This window comes from Armigeres subalbatus, chromosome 1 (assembly GCF_024139115.2).
Source record: "Armigeres subalbatus isolate Guangzhou_Male chromosome 1, GZ_Asu_2, whole genome shotgun sequence".
Taxonomy (NCBI): domain Eukaryota; kingdom Metazoa; phylum Arthropoda; class Insecta; order Diptera; family Culicidae; genus Armigeres; species Armigeres subalbatus.
The window spans coordinates 146219247-146244017 of record NC_085139.1 but is presented as its reverse complement, the minus strand read 5'-3'; the positions used below and the strand labels follow the sequence as shown (position 1 = coordinate 146244017).

General features: G+C 40.6%; 1 protein-coding gene across 2 annotated transcripts in view; it reads right to left on the bottom strand.

The window, feature by feature from the left end:
* The window catches only part of LOC134205212 (protein obstructor-E), a 60073-nt gene that overhangs the window by 22360 nt on the left and 12942 nt on the right, over positions 1–24771 (bottom strand). For both annotated transcript variants that reach the window (XM_062680259.1, XM_062680258.1), the window contains exon 2: positions 1938–2147. In XM_062680259.1, the coding sequence (XP_062536243.1) occupies positions 1938–2147 (210 nt within the window). The remainder of the gene's footprint in view (positions 1–1937; positions 2148–24771) is intronic.

Genomic DNA, 24771 nt, shown 5'->3' with positions numbered 1-24771 from the left:
GCAAAATCTTGGACAGAACATCGTTAGTCTACATGAATTAGCATGCTAACAACATCCATATTAGTCCCAACGACTTCTCGGAGAAGTTGTAAATCTCAGCTGATAAATTGACGGTCTATATCGAAATATCGAAAAACATTAAGGCCCCAGGTTTAGGCAACATCTTAAACCTCGAGCTCAAGCACAAGTCAGCCAAGCAGCTTTCTTTTCCAAAAGTTATTATCCCATTAGTGTACCCTCATTGATTCAAATTATTTGCAAAAGCAATAAGCCACCGGCTACTAGAGTTTGCCGAAAATCACAAAATGTTGCCCGAGGAGTAGTTTGGTTTCCTGAACCGAGTTACCTACGTCCTCGGGCGGAACAGGTTTGTCTCCAAAACCTCTGCCATGGCGTTACTGGGTGTTACTGGGTGAAAAGGTGTTACAAACTACAACGCTTCAACCTTCCCAGCTACCTGGAGAGAATCATCCACAACTATCTGATCATATCATAGTGGAAAACTCCAACGACGCCTTGATGATCTGACAGAGTACCTCACTAGGTGGAAGATCTGTATAAACGTGGTGATTACCGTGGTCATCATCTTCCCCCACACCAAATCCACATGTTTCGCCTGTAAAATCACCCTAAATGTCAGGCCAATAAAATGGTCAGGGTCCACCGAAACCAACTACTATTAGATTACTGTATTTTTTGGGTTGGAACTCAAAAATTTTGCTGGCAACCGCTGTGTCGATTACATTACAAATTTATTCGATGCATTACATCATTTGTTGTCATAATTATTGTGAATCCGATTATACAAATCCGTGGCTAGTTCTCCCGCAACTGGGTTGTCATAACTATCGGAGGCCTCATAATACAGCTAGCCGATCATTATGTTCCGCTGGCATTGATTCAAGTCAATGTTGTGCCCGCGGGCAGTGACCAACTTCCAAACTGTCATAATCAAAACCCACTTGGAATGGAACATCATTCTTACAGCCTCCCAACTATGGGGATGAACTAGAGCAATTAATTCCAGCTCTATAAATGAATCTGTGCGTGCGTGTGTGTATTCCTCTCGAAACCATCAAACACCCACCAGCCAGGATGGCCCTGGCCAGGGTGGACATAACCAACCATATGCCATCCCTAACTGATTGCAACCGGCCAAAGTGCCGTGTTGTTGGCTTAGGAAACACAAGCATATACAAACACTCGCGAGCGTGTGTTCATTCACTTTCACACACAGACACCCATCGCCACACATCGACCCTGCCTGCCGGGGGAGTCACCAGTGTATAATTAGCTAGATTTGGTACAGTTCCAGGAGCCGCTGCTGATACACAGACAGAATAAATAAACAAACAAAATCACCGAAAGGCTGCACAAAGTCCACAAACGATGGCGGCCTTTGGTCGCAATGTACGGTTTCATGATGGTCGGATTTCATTTGGGAAACGGAAGTGATAACATTTGTGGGACAGAACATGACTAATCGTGTTTTATAGATGGATTTTTCAAACCCTGATGCCTAGTGCTTCATATTGCATTAAATACAAACAGTTCGTTCCATTTTTTTTTTCATTTTCGTAGTACAACTTTTAAAATAAGTTGGTGGATTGAAATCTATGATAATTTTTAAGTTTTTCACTGGAAAAATTATGAAGTTTCCCGAATTCGGGTTGTTGGAAGAAATACTGTCACCGGATGCGAACCAACTATTCACTTGCTTTCCGAAAGACAGTCACCCTTAATATTGGCCAGCAGTACGGGTCACGGACGAAAAGGGGTTTTGTATTCACGGCTGCTGCTGCGGGTGGGAGGGTTGACATTCATTGGTGAGCCGAGGGAAAAGCTCAAACCGAAGATACTTATTTATTTTCGGAAATCTGATAGCCGCGCGAACGCCATTGATTGTGTTCCGTTGTGGGGGGAAAGAAAAAGCTTACCAAGCTGCGTGCGGTCACCGCAGTCCACGTTGTGCAGGTAATCGCAGTTCTCTGTCAGATATTTGGAATCCGTCGCGTCGAAGGCCAGACCGTTTCCGCAAGTTTTCAGCTCCGCCACGTTGTTGTCGCACTTCCAGTATTTGTCGCAGGATGTGTGATGTGGATAGAAACCGAAGTCGTCTGGACATTTGAAGCTTTCCTGGGCCATTGCTGTTGAAGGGAAGAGGGGGGAGAAAACGGAGATTATTAAAATGACAAAACCGTAAAACCACGTTCGGTGGCGTGGCGAATTATAATTCGGTGTAAAATTGTGCTGAAGAGAATGGGTCTACAAGCGGCGACGGGTGAAGGGAAGCGTAATTGCTTGCCGGTGCGCGGTCCCTGTCGTAAAATTTAACTCGCCAACTTGGTGTTCGGGAAGTGCAAAACTTTTGATTAAGCTCAATTTTTTATCTCATGAGTGCACCCTAGTTACGAGAATACGATGCTCGCTCGTATTACGAAGAGTGGATGGACGAGTGGAAATGGATGACCCGGCGCGAACGAAAAGTGTGGTTTTGTTATTTTGCCGTGAATGGCAAAACAGTCGTGTTATTTGTTTAATTTCATGAGATGGAAGGAGAAATGGCTAACTTTTGATTCGCTTTGGAAATGACTTCAATCGAACTTATAATTATTTTAGGTATTTGAAATTTATTACTTGTGCCAATTAGCTTATTAGCAAATCCCAACAAATATTCTGTATTTGGTTTGACCAATTCACGATAAAGATTTTTTGACATTTTTGGTATCTTCTTCTTCCTTTTATTTTTCCTCTACATTTCAACTGGAACTTGGCCTGTTTTTCTACTTAGTGTTCTATTAGTATTTTCACAGTAATTGATTGAAACCTTTTTATGCCCGTCAATGCAAGATTATGTATATCGCATGGCAAGTACAATAGATATACTATGCCCAGGGTGTCAACAAATTTTCCCACCCGAAAACATCCTGAACCGGACCAAGAATCGAACTCGCCATCTCCGGATTGCCAATCCTACGCCTTTCCACTGAATAATTTCCAGCTTCACTAGGTCGAATAACGCATGATGAACTCTCCACAGTTCCATTATGTACAATTATATAGAAATACGTCTGTTTTGCCAAATAATAAGTCTGTTCAAACACTCTTTTTTTTAAAATTTGTTGTTTAATAAACCTAAGAAGTTATTTTAATTTGGATAATGGCATGCGTTGCTTTTTATGTAGAAACAAACTTCCACACTCTAACATCCTTTTGATAGAGAAACGTTAGTAATTTCCATCGCACCGAAATCATTTTTGGCATCTTCCGAGGTGAGGGCCAATTTTATGCCGTTAAAATGCAAAAATCACTAACTGAACATTCAACACCCATATCAGAAAATGAACCGAATATTGCCATTTTATATTTTGATTTTCTCATATTTCTATTCAAACCAAAATCCAATTCAAACGTGTAATTTTATCCTCATTTATACAACAAAGGAAATAGCGTCAAATATGTATGCATCACGGAGCATTCGGCCCCTTTCGAGTACACGCTTGATTTACGTTTACAGTGGAAACCTCCATTTCGTCACCGTCGCGCGGGCGACGACAACGGAGCGGAACATCCCGCACTTTGCTGATGAAGCTGTTGATGGCAGATAGCGAAGAAATGTTAGGCGAAGCGTGGTATTGCGGCTCACTCTCACTCTCGGCTTGAGCGGGGGCTAGCCGAGCCTCGGCATAGGCGTGAGTCGGTAAGGGGCTATCGTTAATCAAAAATGGAATTTTGCCCTGTTCAATGCGGATTTTCGATATCGAGCATATTGTAGATACCTTTAAACATGGTTCTCGTGTTGTATTGGAATTAGAGATTCGGGAACTAATTGACAGCAACTGATCTATTTAATTACAACCTCTTTGTATCAAAATTTACAAAAATAAACAAATTCAGATCCAATGGCTTTTCAGTGCATAGCCGCCAACATTCGAAAGGTTTAGAGGTTTAAAGGTTTAGTCACGTAGGAAATCAATGTCCAGAAATTCTGCTCATGATCATGATGCACACAAGATCAAATTCGGAAGACTTAAAATTTTCGAAATCTTCGTTGATAACTTGATTAATTGTTGTTTTGGATTGTGCTTTGGAAGTATTTTCATATAAAATATAAATATCAACGCATGAACCCTTGAGCCGAACACCCGGAACGTCATTGCTTCCCACATTTCCCTACATCTTTCATCCTGGCAGGGCCGTCACTTCACGGCAGCAGGGACATCGACTGCCAAGTGGCGGAAAACTTCATCTGCCCTGCGCCTTTGTCTCACCATGGTCGCCGCCGTGTCTGATAAACTCGCGGAAAATTAAACTTGCCAGCAATGAAGGGAACAGAAGCCGGGGAAAAGCGAACCGAGAGAACACGTTGCGGTACCGCCGGAACGGGTGCGGGCGGAATGGATGGGCGACTGACTGGAACATAGATGATGATGGTAGAAATGATTGATTTCTGTCTGGGTTATTTGGTGAACTCTTGTTATCCCATCAAGCGGCAAAGCAGAACCGAATGGCGCGGACAAAGAAAGTCGAACCTCAGCCGCTGCTCAGTGTAATTTGTGTCAATCTGAAATTAATCTTTATTGTTTCCTGGCGGCGCCGCATCACCGACCGGAGCCGCTTCCTCCCGCGGAGATAGATGGCTTATGACATCTAATAATTTCCTGGCCCTGTGGAGCGGTAGCGTTTAAGCGTTTAGTTCCTGATAAAAAAAAAGTGGTGCGAAGATGTTTTCACTTTACTATGTTGGCACAGTTGGCACAATCGATTCTTCTTTTCAAATTTTCGATTTCAGCTGAAGTTTGGCAAACGGGACTGAAGCTTGATGATTAAAGCATTTCTCTATAGAAAGACTCAAACACGTCAGTTTGTAGTTGAGCATTTAAGTGATCGTATACAAACGGATGTCGCGTATATGTTTCGAAAAATGTTATCTCCTACAATGTAGCAATAAATGTTAAAATTAGAATAATTCTAAAAAAAATTAGATCCGATTTTTTTTGTTTATTCAGATGGAAAATGTTTCTGAGAATCTTAAACTATGTTACTCATCAACTGAGTTTCTATTAAAGCAAATTGCGGCTTCCACATGCTTTGTAGCCTGGATCCATTTTTGCCTTTCTCGTATACTAAGTATACGGTAAAGGCTATATGATCGCTCCAAAAACAAACTTTTTATAGAAGGCCCGGAGACTCATAGTGTTATATACCAATCGACTCAGTTCGACGAATCGAGGTGATGTCTGTGTGTGTGTGTGTGTGTGTGTGTGTGTGTGTGTGTGTGTGTGTGTGTGTGTGTGTGTGTGTGTGTGTGTGTGTGTGTGTGTGTGTGTGTGTGTGTGTGTGTGTGTGTGTGTGTGTGTGTGTGTGTGTGTGTGTGTGTGTGTGTGTGTGTGTGTGTGTGTGTGTGTGTGTGTGTGTGTGTGTGTGTGTGCGCAAAACTACTCAAAAAATGTCACTCATTTTTCGGGCACTTATCCTCAACCAATTTGCTCGCAACAAATTGCATTCGACGCAGAATCCTGTCCCATTGTTTCCTATTTGAAATTGGCAAGATCGAACTATGGGATCGAAAGTTATGGCCAATATACAAATCCATACGAAAAAATCGCGTAAAAAATGTCACTCATTTATCGGGCACTTATCCTCAACCGATTTGCTCGCAACAAGTTGCATTCGACGCAGAATCCTGTCCCATTGTTTCCTATTTGAAATTGGCCAAATTGAACAATGGGATCGAAAGTTATGGCCAAAATACAAATTCATACGAAAAAATCGCGTAAAAAATGTCACTCATTTTTCGGGCACTTATCTTCAACCGATTTGCTCGCAACAAATTGCATTCGACGCAAAATCCTTTCCCATTGTTTCCTATTGAAAATTGACCAGGTCGGACGAAACACCATTTTTGCCTTTTGTTTACAAAGTATACAAAAAGGCTAAATGTTCGCTCCAAAACCAAACTTTTACAGAAGACCTGGAGACCCATAGTGTTATATACCAATCGACTCAGCTCGATGAACTGAGATGATGTCTCTGTGTGTGTATGTATGTGTGTGCCCGCACCAAAAGTGCGAAAAGTTTAGCTCACTTTTTTGGTAATAATCCACTTGCAACAAATTCCATTCGACGCGGGATCCTGTCGTTTTGTTTTCTATTGAAAATTTGGAAGATCGGACTATGGGCACAAAAATTATGGCCAAAATGCTTTATGTTATAAAAAAGCGCGTTAAAAGCTCATTTTTAATGCACTTACCCTCAATCGATTTACTCACAACAAATTGCATTGGACGCGGAATCCTATTCTATTATTTTCTATTGAAAATTGGCCGATTTTCAAGTTTTTCCGGCCTAGAAGTTTTTCTTTTTTACTCTTAGCTACTAGCTCATCTACTTTCAAGCAAACACATTTTACGAAGGTCGAGAAAGGCACCATCACCGCTAGGTGGATTAATCTGGGTTTTAAGATTTAAAAGTGTTTTTTCTCCAGGTACGAGTAAATGTTTGTCAGTCGTACATTGTTTAGAACAGACCTTCATGACGAGCCAGATTGATTAATTCAACGGGTTAAGATCGGGGCTGGATGGCCGTCGCATATCCTTCGCCCAGAACGTCAGATGTTCTTGCAACCACTTCTGAGTGCAGTTCGAGTTGACGTTGGACAGTATTTGGCTTCGAATTGCACTGCTTTTGAACAACTAAAGAACAAACTTAAAACCCTGATATAGACTTCCATGTTCACATTGTTGATTTCTTGAATGAAAACCGAATATTTTTTGCCATCAGCCACAAATCGAAATATCATAACAATAGCAGGGTGCTTGATCAGATACACGTTTCTATGCTCGTCTTTAACCGGGAGAGGAGAAATATAGCGATGGGTTCTGGAATTTGACACGGGATCGACGATAAACATGCTCTCACTATTGAGAAAGTCTGCTTATGTCGGTCGACTCGTAGCTTCCGGATGTGGCGGGTAACCATGTAAGCTTTTTCCTGTGTCCTCGACTTTACCCCACATTTTTCCCTACGATATTTCGAGTCGTAAAGTAACTGATTCCGTTTCCTGGCGCCATTTTTCTCACTGAACCCACTGGATTCTCCCGAACCAGACGACCTGTGGCCATCTTGGCGGTTAGTTTTTTTTTCATTTCTTGATATCATACCGTGGGGACCGAAATCTGTATAGCATCAAATTCCGTCCACCCTAAGAGATATCAATGATTTAAAGGGGATTGAAAGTAATTATTTACAAATAATTTATCTTATCCTGTTCATATACGATGGAGACGGAAAGTAGGCTTTGAAATTAAAACAACAAAAATTAAAAACAAATCGCCACCCACCAAACGCGGAGTTTCTGACGCCATATTTAAGCGTGTAGAACATGATTGCATCAAAAGTAAGTGTGTTTTAATTGCAAATTGTGATTAATAAAGTAAGCTAAGCGGAATACAAATCGAAGGCATCGCTTCTCAAGGTACACATTTAACTATTTACAATGGTAGTTTAGTCAATCAGTCTGTTTCAATTTAAATTTCTAGTTAAAAATTAGCTGTACGGATTTTGATCCTTTGATTTGAAATCCGGTGGACGGATTTCGGTTCAGGTTAATTCATTATTTTATCATATTTTTAGTAGTTCCTAATGTGTAAATGCGCAACGCTTCAAAAGTAGAGACCTTCGTGCTCCTGTATCAATGATAAACGTTTCATTTGCATTCGTTGGCTATTTTCTAGAGCCTTTTTCACATACTGAGGTGCTTAAGTATATAGATTTCGATGCCCCACTATACCTTTTTACCGGTTTGCTGGCGATTGAAAATTCTTTCTGCGACATTTGCGCGTGGGCGTGGGACAAATCACGAATACGCTGTCACTTTGACATGGTGCAAATGTCAAACAAACAAATACGGCTTCTTTTATTCGCAGCCTACTATGATATGAAGTATAGTTTGCGTGCATGCAAATAAAATCAAATCATTGTAGCACAGGTGAAAACATTAACACGCATTCGGTAACTAAAATCTACCTATCGTTGTTAAACAAACTTAGGACATAATCTCTGAAAAACAGAAGAATCTATGCTCAAAATACAAACATTCTCAAACCAAACTGCTGACCTTCAATGCGCATCGGTTTTGAACAATGCAATTGCTGTCTGTTTGGATTCAATTAACCCAGTTAACTCAAGACATCTTCACTATCGGGAATGATGATGTGAAAGTGCAGCTCAGCGAATTTGCGCCGTGCTGCTGTATATGTCACTGGGGCAAGGCCAGTCATGGGTGCCTTTCGTTTTATTTCCAATCGATTCACATCGAATCGAAGTGAGTTAATCGTTTGGTATCCGCAAGTTACTCACTTCGAGTCCCAGTAGATAGATATGCAGTGACTCATGACTTTTCGATGCGGGACATCTAGAACGATCGTCGTCAAAGTCAACACGAACATAAAAAAAGCTGAACCACTCTAGTTTCGCAGCTGCAATTTGCAGCTCCAGCCTGTAGCTTGGTACCGAAAAAAAGTAACTAAGGACAAAATGGAGCGAATTGAATGGCGCCACAGCACGACGGTACTCAATGATTCAGCCGTTGCCTCGAAGTTGTTTCCAAAAGGTGAAGGGAAACTAATATGTAATCAAATTAAATTGATTGAGCCCAACATCCCTTGCAGATATGTAGGGCGAACCCTAGATTAAGGAACAATCAGAAACTTTACAAATTGGATTGAGTGTCGTAATTTGTTATTGACAGTAATAGAGTAGGTATAGTGTTGTGCTACATTTTAAACAACTGGTGCAATGACATGGATATAAATTTAAAGTGTCCTTGAAGTTCCAATCCCTTTATCAACTATTCTGCTTGTGGTTTGCTAATATCATGCATTGTCTTTATTTCAATGGATAGTGATTCAATTTTCTCACTAGCCTCCATTCGTCTACCGTTTTCCACCCCCGTAACGACGTTAGCTTGGTATCCTCCCAAAAAAAAATCCGTTTGCAGAACATCCAACATGCTTTTGCTCACTTCAAACACGCGCTTATAACAAATGGCATAAAGCATTATCGAAAGGTGATTGCTGTTTATTGTAAGCGGCAACCTTCAGCCAGTCAGATTTAGCTTCCTTTCACTTTGCGCTCGTAGCACAACAGCCAGTCGGTGTGTGGATTGTGTGTGTCGGGTCCATATATAGTTGTTGCCATCACTAACTTCCTTCGAAGAACGTTCCCACTCGGATGGAACAAGCAGAGCCACTTACGTATGTAGGGGTATATGAACGGTGTTCTAGGAAAGCACGGCATGAATTTTCGATGCCGTTGCATTGGGTGGAAGGATAGAGCATTGATGGTAGAGATGGATTCAATTATATATTTGAAGAATGAAAATAGATTGAAGTTCTATGAAGTATTTCGCAATTTAATTTTTTTAAATGTGTATCAGTTTTGTTATTTAGCGAAATATATGGAAACAGTTTTACAGCAGACTCAGAGAGGCCCCTTGATTTTGTCACAAGAAGCTTCTTAGAGTAAAATGATGTATGAGCTTTACGCACCTGTTTTTCTACGATAACTAAAATGCTTTTGAATCCCACAAAACATCCTCAGCAGTAAGTGAATTAATCCGAATTACATTTATGTATTGTTGTTATTCATAAGCATTCATAAGTTTAATGAAACCCACAGCTCTTGGAAATCCAGCAAATCATCCTTCAGCGGAATACATTCCGCAAAATTCCAGAGAATAAGCTGTCCGACTGCGAATGTAAAAAATGAGAACTGCTCCCCATCATTCAACCGGTCGAAATTCACCCACCATCGTTACAATATTCGGAAGAGTGCGCCAAGCTTCAACATAAACACATCCACACACATGCACAAACACTTCAGTGAACCTCAAACAATAAAAGCGTTGAAGCATGTAATAACAGCGTGAAAGGAATGTGTTCTTGTTGCGACGATCTCATCATCGTCAGAGTGCCATGACACACAAAACACGGCATGCAAGCGAGCCCGGCTTGCACAGAGAGACACCGGGCGGGGGAGAGAGAGCGAGTGAGTGTGTTGGGCGTCAAATGCAATCCTTTCGGCAACAATGAATCGAAGGAGGTGGGGGCACGCGAAGCAACCAGGAGTGAAGGGCCAAAGAACAGGTCATACATATAGAGAGCAAGATTCGTTTTCCTCTCGAGAATATGGGGTGTAGGAGGTAGTAAATATAGTAGCAGCAGCACAGCAATGGCAGCCGAAGCTTCATAATGGGGCGCATATATTTGCCCTCGTAGTTGTAGCTGTCGTTGTCCGGGAAGTACTGGTACGACAACGACCACTTGAACTGAGCTGAACAGCTCTAGACGAGTTGGTGCGAAAGGGTGATGACGGTGGCCTGCTGTCCCAAAACTACATTGACGCGGACGCATGGTGGTAAGATGCTGGAGAAACACGAACCCCTTCCTGTCGCCAATTGAGGGCAGCGGTTCGTAGCACACCATCGGTGCTCCGTTTATGGCAATCGTATAAATCATTCATAGGATGATTTCTCATTCGCATCGAACAAGATTCGGAATTCCACCAAACCTTGAACTCATCTCTATTTCATAGATGCCGCTTGACGGTCATGTCGTGGGTGTTTGCAGCTGGTACACCAATTCGGGAACCACTGCACCACAGCAGCCCCCAGTAAAGGCTTATAAACATTCTATTTCGGGACGCGAGTAGGGGAAATGGGGTGGAATACCGGCTGCACACTGTAGAATGCAGGTTTCTGTGTTTGTATAACAAGAACAATCTTGTTTAAAGCCATAAACACGAAAGCCAATCTGCTGGGGCCCTAATTGGCGCGCGCGAGCTGCTGCAGCCCTATGGCGATCGTAGTAGTGACGACGATGTAGTGAATGGAGCTACCATTCGGCAAGGTGTATCGAGTTCGCACCACTCGGCTCGCCGTGGCGTTCTTGCTTGCGCACCCCAAGTGTGGGATCCAATGTAAGCACTGGAGATCCCCGTAGAAAGCTTACGAGAGCATGCAGGTAAATGGCGTCATTTTACGATTGCGAACATTCCGATCCGATCTGCAACTAATAGTGGCGTGGAAATGGCGTATGATCTGACTTGATGTTCGATGATAAGAATTTAGCGCTGTCGTAAACAGCAGCGTGGGAGCGTTCTCGCGAAGCTTGGTTTGTTGCAAGGTGTTTCGAAATTTAAAAGCCAATTTAGAGATGCTGCTCTCCGCAGCAATATAACGCCATATATCAGAACTCCTGTTTTAAATCTAACCGTGACAAAAAAAAAAACAAGAAGTGCCATTAGGTACACTATTTATGTACGCCTACGGACATGGTTTTAATTTGTGGAAACAAAATCAGCTCGTTTCAAACAAATTAAAGATATTGGAAAAAGAAAACAATAATATTGAATCAAGGGTTTAATTAAATGTCAGAACATGAAAATTCTTTCGAAAATCTGAGCTGATTTTTATAATAAATGAAAAATTCAGAAGATTTCATTCTTGTACTTTGGAGCTGGAAAAATAATTTTCAAATATCTCAATTATCAATTGATAAAAACTTACTGATGAGTTTGGGACTAAGCTGAACACTCTGACAGCTATAAACACCTACGAGCAATCATTTGTCCGCAATTGTGGTAAGTAACATCCGCATGGGATTACGCTTAAGATGTTGACCACTGTGACCGCCTCAGAGCAACCATTTGTTCGCAAATTTGGTCGGTGATTCCCTCATAGGCTTAAACTACTCCGAAAAAAAAAGTAAGTTACTCCATTTTTTTAAATTTTAATTCAGTCAGCGTTACGAAGAGATTAGTCAGTGTAAAATTTTTATGAAACGCATTATTTGGCTTATACACCGTTTCAAATCACATCCTACGTGTGATTGTTCCAAACATGTAGCGTTGGACAAATTAAATAGTTAAAGTTCCATTCACGTGATTAAATGATTGAAAAAACATCTTTAATTGCATGAAACATTATATCGAAACTTGTTCATTTGTTGTAACACAATCTCATCAAATCACGCGCATTTTTTTGTTTGTGATTGCAATACTGTTGATAAAGTGTTGCAATCCGATTAAAAAAAGTCCATAAAATTCCAGTAAATGAGTTCATTCCTCGGCCACCGATGCCATCCGAAAGGGTACAATGCAATTCCCACGCAGTTCGCACACGGTTCCAATAAATAAACCCAACAACTCGTCGCCTATTCATCATGTTACAAAAAAATGGTCCCTTTGATAATAATTAACCAATAATTAACATAATTTTTATCGCAAGCCGCAATCTTTTATTTATGTCGGCTGCCGTCGCCCGTTTTGACCGAACGCTAATGACAGTATCGGTGGCAGCCCTCCCCGATGGCCCGGCCCATTTGCCCAGCTCCAGGGGAGGCGGAAATAAAAGCCCGTTATTTGCATCTAAGTTATGCACTTTTGATGCACGTAACCGACACATAGAGCATTATTGAGGGTGGCGGTTCCGCCGAAACTTTGAAATAGTTTATTAATTTTTAATGAGGTTCACGAGCATTGCGATGCGATGGTTTCCATGTCTGGGTATGGTTCGCATTGCATTGCCAATTGCTCAGGCAAGGGATGCGCAGATTGTTATTTAGCTAAAAGTTTTGCCGTAATCTGTCAATTTCGAAATGATGTATGGACTAGGAGTTTCATAGCTGTTGCACAGAACATGTTGAAAATATTCTCCGAACAATTTTACACCTGTAAATGATAGTGGCAATCATAGTGGGTGTGAGCTACTATTGTGGTGTCATTACACACTGTTGCTCAAAGAGGTCAAAATTCCAAATAATATAACACGTAAAAATACAACCTTCTTTTAACTTTAAAAAGCTGGCAAAAAACTTGTTTTGCTAGTGAATAGGTATATATTTATTTATGTTTTCGATTTACATCCACATTCACACCGCCAATGGCAATGGAACTACTGTGAACATCACCACCATGCCGCAGATCAAACTGATGACGATTATCAGATAATTATAAAGTGCATCGAGCGTGAAACGATATCGGGGATGAATTCCGAAAATGCCGTCTTTCGACCAATTGAACTGGTCGAAACAGTGAGGCTACCACATCCATGATGTAGTTAGGTTTCCTACTGTGGATACGGGTTTTGAAGTTGTTTCATTCCCATATCACCCTACCATCCATACTTGGTTAAGTCACTACTTCAGAAATGTCTTGGTTTCAGCCACAGATTGAAAAATTAAAATTTAAATACGGAGATAGCGTTTCACTGCAAATATTTAACTTGCTACTGCAAAAAAAAAGATCAATACAATGTAAGCGATGATAGAAAAAAAATAACACCCATTTGCAGTGAGACAACGCAAATTATGATAATTTCTCGCGCTACCTCCTATCCTAAGCAAACAAAGCATTTTATGTTGATGGAACGTGCGAAATTCCATCGCTTATTAGAGCAATCGATCGAACGGCGACCGGCGCGGCCGCATGTCTTGCCGTCCAATACTGCTGCTGCATTTATTTTTTCCTCACTCTCTGTCGCTCCCTCAACATCAACCAATTTCATTGCTTGTTAACACATGTTATCGATTGTTGCAACCGACCACAGCCGAAGCGCATATGGAAATTCGAACAAACGCGGGCGGGTGGGTGCTTGAGTTTGCAGTAAAAAACACCCCGCGAAAAGTGGCGCAAAATTGCTCAATTTATCGCATCGGAGGAGATTTCATTCTACGCGAGTGGACCCCCTCGCGAAATATGGAAAGGTGACCGGAGGTACTTACTTAGTGTGGTAGAACCGATTTCAATTGAATGGGGCGCCGTCGCCGTTTCTTGCGAACGAACTTTCTGTGATTTATTAAAAATTGAAAGTGAAACGGCACACGATTGTATCAGTACGTGCAAGGATATCTGTCGATGTTGAATTGGTATTGATTATTGGATTTAGTTTGTTTAGTGTTGGTCATAGGCGTTGGAATAGAACCGAGTGACCAGAACCGACGGAATTCCATGAGGTACAACCGAAGGAACTGCAGAAAAATTTAATAAATTTATCGACTTTTTCGAGGAAATGTCGAACAACTTTCCGATGAAATTTGGAACAATTTTCCAAATAAATTTCGAAAAAAACCTCAATGAATTTCACGAGTGTATTATGGAGAAACTTCGAAACATTTCCTGTGGAAATTCGGAAGCATTTTCCTGGGAAAAGGCAATACTTTTCTGCCTGTTTTGCCTGGGAGATCAGAAAAATTTCCCAACGAATTTCTGAATTTTTATTTGATTTTTGCCACAGATTGAAAAAATGACGTGCAAACGGACTTTTCCGAAGAGTTTCCAGTGGAAATTCGGAAGAGTTTCCAGTGGAAATTCGGAAGACTTTCCCGAGGATATTCCGAAGAATTTCCCGAGGAAATTCCGAAGAATTTCCCGAGGAAATTCCGCAGAATTTCACGAAGAAATTCCGAAGAATTTCCCGAGGAAATTCCAAAGAATTTCAGGAAGAAATTCCAAAGAATTTCCCGAGGAAATTCCAAAGAATTTCCCGAGGAAATTCCAAAGAATTTTCCGAGGAAATTCCGAAGAATTTCCCGAGGAAATTCCGAAGAATTTCCCGAGGAAATTCCGAAGAATTTCTCTAGAAAGTTTCGAAGAATTTTCCAGAGGAAATTCTGAAGAATTTCCTGACGAAATTCCGAAGAATTTCTCGACGAATTTCCCGAGGAAATTCCGAAAAATTTCCCTAGGAAATTCCGAAAAATTTCCCTATGAAATTCTGAAAAATTTCCCAAGGAAATTCCGATGAATCTCCCGTGGAAATTCGATGAATTTACCTCTGAAATTTCGAAGAATTTCCCGAGGAAATTACAAAAAAATTCCCGAGGAAATTCCGAAGAATTTCCTGACCTAGTTCCGAAGAATTTCCTGAGGAAATTCCGAAGAATTTCCTGAGGAAATTCCGAAGAATTCCCCGAGGAAAATTCGAAATTTGAAATCCTAAGAATTTCCTGGGGAAATTCCGAAGAATTTCCTGAGAAAATTCCGAAGAATTTCCCGAGGAAATTCCGAAGAATTTCCCGAGGAAATTCCGAAGAATTTCCCGAGGAAATTCCGAAGAATTTCCCGAGGAAATTCCGAAGAACTTCCCGAGGAAATTCCGAAGAATTTCTCGAGGAAATTCCGAAGAATTTCCTGAGGAAATTCCGAAGAATTTCCCAAGGAAATTCCGAAGAATTTCCCAAGAAATTCCGAAGAATTTCTCGAGGAAATTCCGAAGGATTTCCCGAGGAAGTTCCGAAGAATTTCCCGAGGAAATTCCGAAGGATTTCCCGAGTTTCCGAAGAATTTCCTGAGGAAATTCCGAAGAATTTCCTGAGGAAATTCATAAGAATTTCCTGAGGAAATTCATAAGAATTTCCTGAAAATTCCGAAGAATTTCCTGAGGAAATTCATTAGAATTTCCCGAGGAAATTCCAAAGAATTTCCCGAGGAAATTCCAAAGAATTTCCCGAGGAAATTCCAAAGAATTTCCGAGAAAATTCCAAAGAATTTCCCGAGGAAATTCCGAAGAATTTCCCGAGGAAATTCCGAAGAATTTCCCGAGGAAATTCCGAAGAATTTCCCGGGGAAATTCCGAAGAATTTCCCGAGGAAATTCCGAAGAATTTCCCGAGGAAATTCCGAAGAATTTCCCGAGGAAATTCCGAAGAATTTCCCGAGGAAATTCCGAAGAATTTCCCGAGGAAATTCCGAAGAATTTCCCGAGGAAATTCAGAAGAATTCCCGAGGAAATTCAAAAGAATTTCCCAAGGAAATTCCGAAGAATTTCCCAAGGAAATTCCGAAGAACTTCCCAAGCAAATTCCGAAGAATTTCCCTAGGAAATTCCGAAGAATTTCCCAAGAAAATTCCGAAGAATTTCCCAAGGAAATTCCAAAGAATTTCCCAAGGAAATTCCAAAGAATTTCCCAAGGAAATTCCGAAGAATCCTAGAAAAAATTCAGAAGAATTTCCCAAGGAAATTCAGATGAATTTCCCAAGGAAATTCAGATGAATTTCCCAAGGAAATTCAGATGAATTTCCCAAGGAAATTCCGAAGAATTTCCCAAGGAAATTCCGAAGAATTTCCCAAGGAAATTCCGAAGAATTTCCCAAGGAAATTCCGAAGAATTTCCCAAGGAAATTCCGAAGAATTTCCCAAGGAAATTCCGAAGAATTTCCCAAGGAAATTCCGAAGAATTTCCCAAGGAAATTCGAAGAATTTCCCAAGGAAATTCCGAAGAATTTCCCAAGGAAATTCCGAAGAATTTCCCAAGGAAATTCCGAAGAATTTCCCAAGGAAATTCCGAAGAATTTCCCAAGGAAATTCCGAAGAATTTCCCAAGGAAATTCCGAAGAATTTCCCAAAGAAATTCCGAAGAATTTCCCAAGGAAATTCCGAAGAATTTCCCAAGGAAATTCCGAAGAATTTCCCAAGGAAATTCCGAAGAATTTCCCAAGGAAATTCCGAAGAATTTCCCAAGGAAATTCCGAAGAATTTCCCAAGGAAATTCCGAAGAATTTCTCAAGGAAATTCCGAAGAATTTCCTAAGGAAATTCCGAAGAATTTCCTAAGGAAATTCCGAAGAATTTCCCAAGGAAATTCCGAAGAATTTCCCAAGGAAATTCCGAAGAATTTCCCGAGGAAATTCCGAAGAATTCCGAATAATTCCGAAGTGCTTCACGAAGAAATTCCGAAGAACTTCCCGAGGGAGTTTTGAAGAATTCCTTGAGAAAATTCCAAACATGAGGATATTCCGAAGAATTTCCTGAGAAATTCCGTAAAAAAATGAAAATTGTCTAAAAAAAATTCTTGGAAAAAGTCAAAGAACCAATGAAAGGCGAATAAGTTTTGAAGTTTTTTTATGAATGCCCCGAAGAAATTTCTCGGGAATTCCCGAATAAATTCTTGTGGAAATTCCAAAGATTTTCCCCCGAAAATTAAAAAACCCATGATAAAGCCGTAAAATGGAAGTTAGGCAGAATGTTCCGTGAAAAATCTCAAGAATGTTTTGGGAAATTCAGATCAATTTTATATATTTTCTGCATTTCAGATGTTAGCGAAATTCACGACATTTATGCAGTCGTTGCTCAAAAAATACTTTCTATAAGAAATAAACAGCCGCAATGATACTGACTTGAACATATTATTAATCTGGAATTTTCTTACTTATCTCCAAGGTTTCAGTTCCCACAAGAAGAAAATTTTTAGAACAACCGTCATCAGAGAGATATTATTTCACTGATGGACATGATCGATAGAAACAATATAGAAACAAGGGAAATGAAAGCTTATTCGGTATACTTTGCATCTGTTCCAGTCGTTGCTTCCTCGAAATATTAAAGGAACATATTTTGCTCCTGGGTTTGAAACATCATTGCTTCCAAATGATAGCTCGAGGAACGCCAATTTGCCAGAAAAAGGAGCTCAAGTAAGTATCAATGTTTATTTTTAATTCCTTTGTTCCGATTGGATTTTTCGAACGATTCCGATACGATGTGAAATATGTTCGCTCATCATCATAGGAATCAATACGATGATGACTACCACAACGTTATGACCGTCAATTTTGTTGCGCAGTTTTTTTTTTATTATTCCTTCCACTCGGTTACCGGACCCGTTCAACTGATTTGGAAGACAATCTCATAAAGAAAGGCCGGTAATCGTAATGATGATGATGGCGTTCGTTATGATTCAATCGAAAACATGAAGTAAGTAATTGGCTGTTTATTTTCAATTAAATGAAGGTACACATTCAGTATTGGGGCATGCTGTTGACATAGTCGTTATATATGAGCATCGAATGACGTGAAATCCGTTTGTTCAATTTTTGTCATTACCCAACTACTTGAAGTACTGAACTACGTACATATGTTCATTGATAACAGTATTAAAGTTATCCGACTTATACCAATGTACATGTTACCTATTTCTGCTAATCAGCATGAATCTCATATTTTGCGTTCATTCCTATAGGACAAATATTCCATATAAAAACGGCATACATAGCATAGAATACTTGACTGTAAGTCAAAATCGATCATATGGCATTTCTATATTCCAATTATACAAATTTATGAAATAATTAAATGATAAGTAATTTATTATTCACAAATAGCGTTGAACAAGCTATTTAAAACTGTTATCTCCATCCACAAATAGTTTATCATATCAGTGGGGAGAAAGAACGGCACCAACCATTACATAACTCCTCATTACAGAGCAAACGGTATGATTGAGCCATGCTACCCACGCCTACAACGATCACTCGACCATCATTGATCTGTTGGGTTCATTGTCCAATAAGGGTCGCTTACGGCCGCAAGGCATATACTATTGCGCAACTCGAATCCAAGGGATGACGATGAAGCAAAATGCATCATCCTTCATGTTTTCCAATGAATTCCCAAATCAGTTGGATTTTTGCATCTATCACATTTATCTTAACCAAATACACGGAAACCTTGTGAGTCACTTTGTGGTTTGGCCCTTCTTGACCACTGATGCATATTAAACCATTCTCCCCCTGTTGCATTCGAACTCGGATGATTCGAGCCAAACCTAGATCGAAACTTGTTTTCAGCTTTCCCTCTCAGTCTTTCACCACTCTCCCCAGTCAGTGGCCTCATTTGGAACGGGTTCGAATGTAGGTTTGTTTTTTTTTCGGTTATTTCTTCTCCTCATTACATCACATTAGGTTCGCGCGCGCGCTGCCCACCACGATTCATAAGGAAATACACGCATGGTACAGGAGGGTGGCTGAAGGCGGTGGCTTTCATTTGCGCGTGCTTCGGCGATCGATGGTCATTTCCAGCTGTGGGGATGCAGAGGAATCCGAAAAAGTTCGACGACTGCTCGATTTCGACACATTTCGACCCATCATGGGTTGATGAACGAAAGGCAAACAGAGCGCAGAAAAAAATGATGATTTTACGCACCTCAGAAGCGGTTGAACAAGTTTTGGACTCCAAGCGACTTCACGGTCATCGTTCGCCGGAGGCGATGGTGGTCGGTCGGTCGGTCAGTAGGCCGTTCACATCGGGGCGTATGGGTACTTGAGGTTGCACCGCACCGCGCCCGACCTAATGATAATTGAGTGACCGGTTGAAATATGGACGGACGGTTACTTTCTCGCCGTCAGTAATCCCGTGGCTCTAATCACGCTTGACAGTTATTTGCGTTGTTTGAAGTTGGGGCAACCGACGAAACCGCGCTCTGGAAGGTGACTCAATCGGCTCGAACGAACGGGGCGACGACGCTTATACGGTAGCACCGGTTGCCCAATGATGTTAATTAGTGTAAGCAACGGCCGAAGCCTGCGCGCCGCGGCATTAGGTACAAAACGGAGTTGAGTAACGAACAACCCGCTGCCGTTTGGCGTAAACGGCACAAACCATGCGTACGTACGGCTAAGACTTTTTGCGTCGCGGAGTTGAGATTTTTGCGAGTGCGCTGTTATTACAATTGGAATGGGCAGCCCAATATGAAGGAGTTGTAAACATCGTTGGCAAATTGACTGTTTGCTCGTAGAACCGCTGTTTACACTAATGATAAATTAGTGAACATTCACTTTGTTGTAGTAGGGCGATGTACTTTTGACTAATGCGGAAAACAATAAATTGGAACTGCATGCAGTTGAAGCGTCAAGGGGAATCACAACGGTCTTAGATTTTGGGCATCATTTGCTTCGAATAGTAGCTTATTTGAATTTAATTGGTGTGATTTAATGAAGGCGTTTTAATTTTAAATTATTTCCAATTTGTTTAATTTCAGTTTTGACTTGCAAATATTCCGGTGGGAATACATGACTATGTTTTCGGATATATAAAAACTGTACTATTGCGATTACTTTGAATCACTGCCAAAGATAACCATCGAATAGCCGCCCAAGAAAACAATCATCCAGGGAACTAATAAATTCAATTGTTTTTTTTTTTAACATATCATTAACTTGTGTAGTGATGAAGTGACCTACTGTGAATGCATTGAAAAAATTAACGCATGAGTTGCAGACGGAGTGTCAACCTCGTGATAAGTATAATGTTCAACATTTCGGCTAGGAGATCTGGCATGAAGAGGAACCGCACTATCATCACATGGCCGCATATACTCATGGGTTTTGCGGACGACATAGACCTTATTGAAATCGATCGAAGGAGTGGAGGCTTTTGTCCCACTTTCACAGAGAGATACGACGAGGATAGGCTGAATCATTAACTCTACCAACACAAAGTACATGGCTTCGGGTACTCAGACTTGATTTATCGAATACGAGCCGCAAGCCAATACTCGCAAAAATAGGTCGTCAAAATCATGGCTCAAGAAGCCCTCCGATGAGAAAAAAAACTCGATCGAATAGATGCAATTCGATTCGAAAGCTCAGTCCATCATGCATCATGTTCAGCATCAACCATCAATCAAGACCAAACCATCATGCAGAGATGTGACCAATCGCGAGAGGCCGTCCTTTCAAAATAATACCCAAATGTTGAGCTCACAACTGATCAACTGGTTGCTACACAGAAAAAAGCATGAAGTAGCGGGACAACATCAAGAATAGATTAACCATAGTTTGATTACAGCGTATTCAAGTTTGGTTATTTGATCATCTTCTGTAAATGTCAACATATTGGTTAAGAATAATAAAATCATCCGTTTTCCTTTTCCGTAGACTGCATAAATCAATAATGAAGAGATTCTGAGGTTTTTAGGGAACCAAAATAATGGGTTGGTCACTGAAGCACGGAGGATACTACAACGAAACATAAGAAACCATAAGCATATTGAACTCATCTTCACTGTCATCATGACTCAGCTAAAAACGGGGGAATATATCATAATAGATCAGGAAACTAGTCGTAGGGATGTATAAAATAAAAAAGTGTACAAAACAGACAACTTTACGAATCGTATGAAGACTTCAGAAGGTTGGTCACTTAGAAAGAAGAAAGAACTGCGGAAGCAACATAGAACCGGATGGAGGCCGGCGACTTCATAGCAGACCACTGCACGCTGTGAAATCAGGCCTGGAGACCCAAAACCAGGGGAACATTGCTCACGATCCATGGTTATGGAGAGTTCTACAAAACCTCAGACATAAACTGTAGTCAATCGGATCACCGGTTGGTAAGTTGTCGATTTATTGCAAATAACAATTAACGATACCTTGGGGAACCGGAATCTTTTTAATATCACTCATGGGAGCGAGTGAGAAAACTTCATACTAGTGAGCAGGGATCGTAATTCTAACTCATTCTCACGAGCAGAGAATGCTCCCTCACGCTGATTTTCGCCGAGAAATCGGTTTGCGGGAAAAGAAAAAAGGTGTGATGAGAGATAATCATTTCTCTCTCACTACCAGTGCCGCGAAAAGTTGATTTGCTCGTTTTCTCACTCCTTTCTTCCTTTTCATGCCATCACCAATTGCACCAATTATCTTCTAGGTTCGCTCTAGAGAAAAGAGGGTTGGAAGAGAGATGTTTTTCACTACAAACTCCGAAAAAAGATTCTCCCCTGACCACAAAAACGCTTGATTTCGTCTCATCGAAACGAAAAGTACGAACCCTGCTAGTGAGTTCAAAATTTGAAATTCGTACTCACAGTTAAGTTCTTTATACTTTTCTTGTGGACAATGCCATCTTTTCTGCGTGGACAATGCCATTTTATTTAACTGAAAGACAAAAACAGCAACATGCCACTCAAAGTCTTTTGTTTTCTGCTTGAGATTTCGTTTTGAATTTTGTTATTCTATTTTCGAGACCTACTTTGCATTTCAATATTTAACCAAAGGTAGGAGCCTCTCTATCCGTTTGGTAGGATGCCGTGCACGTCCAAGTGGTCAATTCTCAGACACTAGGACATTATTGGATTGGAACTTTTCTCGACTTCGCTGGGCCTACACACTTAGTTTTATTTCTGCAGCTTGGCAAAAATCCGCACAGCCGTGCGCCAGCAAAATAAAAAAAAACTGATATTCTGGCAAAATGTCGTTTTTTAACTCATTGTCGGCTAATTATTTGCTGATTTTCAGCAACTTTGACAAGAATTTCGGCAAAACACATGGTTGCTGGGGCACAGCTGTGCTAATCTCGGTAAAGGTTTAACATTTTGCTAAGATTCCAAAATCGGTGAAAAAAAAGTGTGTAAAAGTATCATCGTGTTAGTCTCATGATATGCGAACTCAAAGATGGTAAGCTGAGAATCCTCGCAGTTAATAACTGAGGATTGTAGATGTGTTGAACTCATCATTTCCCAATTTACGGAGGGTACCGAAGTCTTTGCAGCACTAATATCTGCCCACCTCATGAGATATTGATAAATTGAAGGGGCTTGAGGTAACTAGTTTGTAAAAAAAAAAACTTATCACACTCATATACCTACTTGTAAACTGTGTGGTCATTGAAGAGAAAAGTACTGCCCCTGATTTCATAAGTGACGTAACGTCCATTGCACTTTTGCGTCTATTTCGAATAATTTAGGGACAAACATCGGAAGTTTTAAACATGACAACCCGTAAGCACTTAAATGAGGTTTGGAACAAGAAACGTATCCATGTTGCAGCGGTTGAATTGTCTTAGTAAACGCCTAATAATTTAAATTAGCTGACATTTCGAATGGTTGATACGTCAACTATGAAATCATGGGCAGAGTAGGCATTGAAATCTACACAACACAAAAATCAAAAACAAAACACCACTCGGTAAACATGGAGTTTCGCGTGTTGACCATCATTGTACTAAAAGTGACTGTCTAAATTGCAAATTTGAACAAATAAAGTGAAATAAGCGGAATATAACTCCAAGCGATCGCTTCTCAAGGTGCGTATTGAACTATTTACAGTGGTACTGTAATAATTTATTGATCAGAAATCCGTCCACGGGGGACGGATCTCGATTCAAAAGCTGTTAATTTTGTTTATTATTTTAAATATCATGCTCTTCATAGTTTTTAAAGTTTGAAAATGGAACACTCCAAAACTAAATGCCCCACGGTATGTGCCGTCAGACTACAAGTTATGTCATTTATTAATTTTTTTTATGAGGTTATTTGTTTTTGTTTTATTTAACAATAAGTTTAACTCCAATCCAAGTAACTCCTTGAAGGATAACTTTATATCAATATTTGAACATCTAGACAAACACATATGCTGTAAAATCCTAATAAAAATAAAACTTTTCATGCATTTTTATATCAAATACTAAGATTTTAAACAAATTTTGCAAGGTTCTTACACAGAACTGTAACACAATCTGTCATTTGCTGATTGGGTGTATTTAGTAAAATCAATTGCCATTGGAAATAGATCTTGGTAGAAAATAGTTATCCGCAAAACATATCAAGAGTGACCAAAACATGAACTAATGTGTGTGGAGTGAAAAAAGCAGATGCAAAGCACTTGCCCTACCTATATGTGTGGGATGGGTGAACATTCCAAAGTTATCTACAGAAAACTGCAGGGTGTTCATTTACTTTGACATTTTGTACCTCAATGAACTCAACCTTTTTGGGCACTTCAAAGAATGTTATGGTTGCAAGTTGAATTTATTCCGGAATGTTGGGATGGCTATATCGGAAATTTCAAAAGACATTCACACTCATGAACCCTTCTCTGGGTGAATTCCAGAGCTTACGTTGTGTAAAGTTAAAGTTCAACTACCCTTTTCTTGAGCAAGACTCTCCGCTCAGCTAAAAGATTTTACTTCTTGCAAGTGCTGAGGAGAAACCGTTGCTTCGTACTTGAAATCAGCGATTGCTAACTTTACCTCATAAAAAAATAAACTTCATCATACTGCTACCAATTTTGGTGCTACGAATATTCCATTTTTTTTTAAAATTGGCATGCAATCGTATAATTTTAGGTTATAGCAATGACTAAGGTATTCCATAGAACAAACATGTCCTACACAATCGCAAATCTTACGTTGGAACAGATGTGACTCATGGCACAGCAATCCCTTGTTGGCCCAACCTCTTTCGGGTTGCAACTTCCCGCCAGCAGCCCACCGCCTCCCCCCAGCAACTGCAACTAATGTCGCCCGCCGTCTATTGTGTGTTACAGTTGATAGGTTCGCTCCATACTTGGGTTGCATACCGGTGGTGTCTCCGTGGCTCGTGGGGTGCATGTTCGGAATATTTATGCGTGACATTTAAACGGCGGTGTTTAACGAATCGGTAACCACCGTGTGAAAGGTAGTCGAGAGGTTCGGGCTCGGAAAGACACATCGCCTTGCCGGCCGGCCGGTCCGTCCTGCTACTTCTGCCGTACGAAAAGGGCGCGGTCGGAGGCAGGGCGGGCACATTCGGGAGGAATGTGGAGTGGGTAATTACGGGCATGGATAGCCAACGCCTGGCGGTATGTGAGCATTAATGGATAATAGAATTTAATTAACACATAAATAAACATAGAATGCACCACACAATGCATGACCAAACACACACACACGTGCACGGACCCGCGATCAACAATAGGACGGAGGTTAAGTTGAGAAATCACTGCGATTTGGAGAAGTGCTGGATGCACTGTCCAGAGGATAGTCTATAAATAAATCTCAGTCCAGCAGCCTATAAGGAAGTGATAGCTTTCCATCTGTGATAGGGAAACTGACTGGAGTGGCTATATCTCCATCAGTATTATTACCATCGGTGATTGGTGTTTGGAGAGTGGAAGAGAATGTGGACGCTCCAATCTAATTGAAAGCAACTTAATTTATTTAATTTATGCACAATCTTAAGC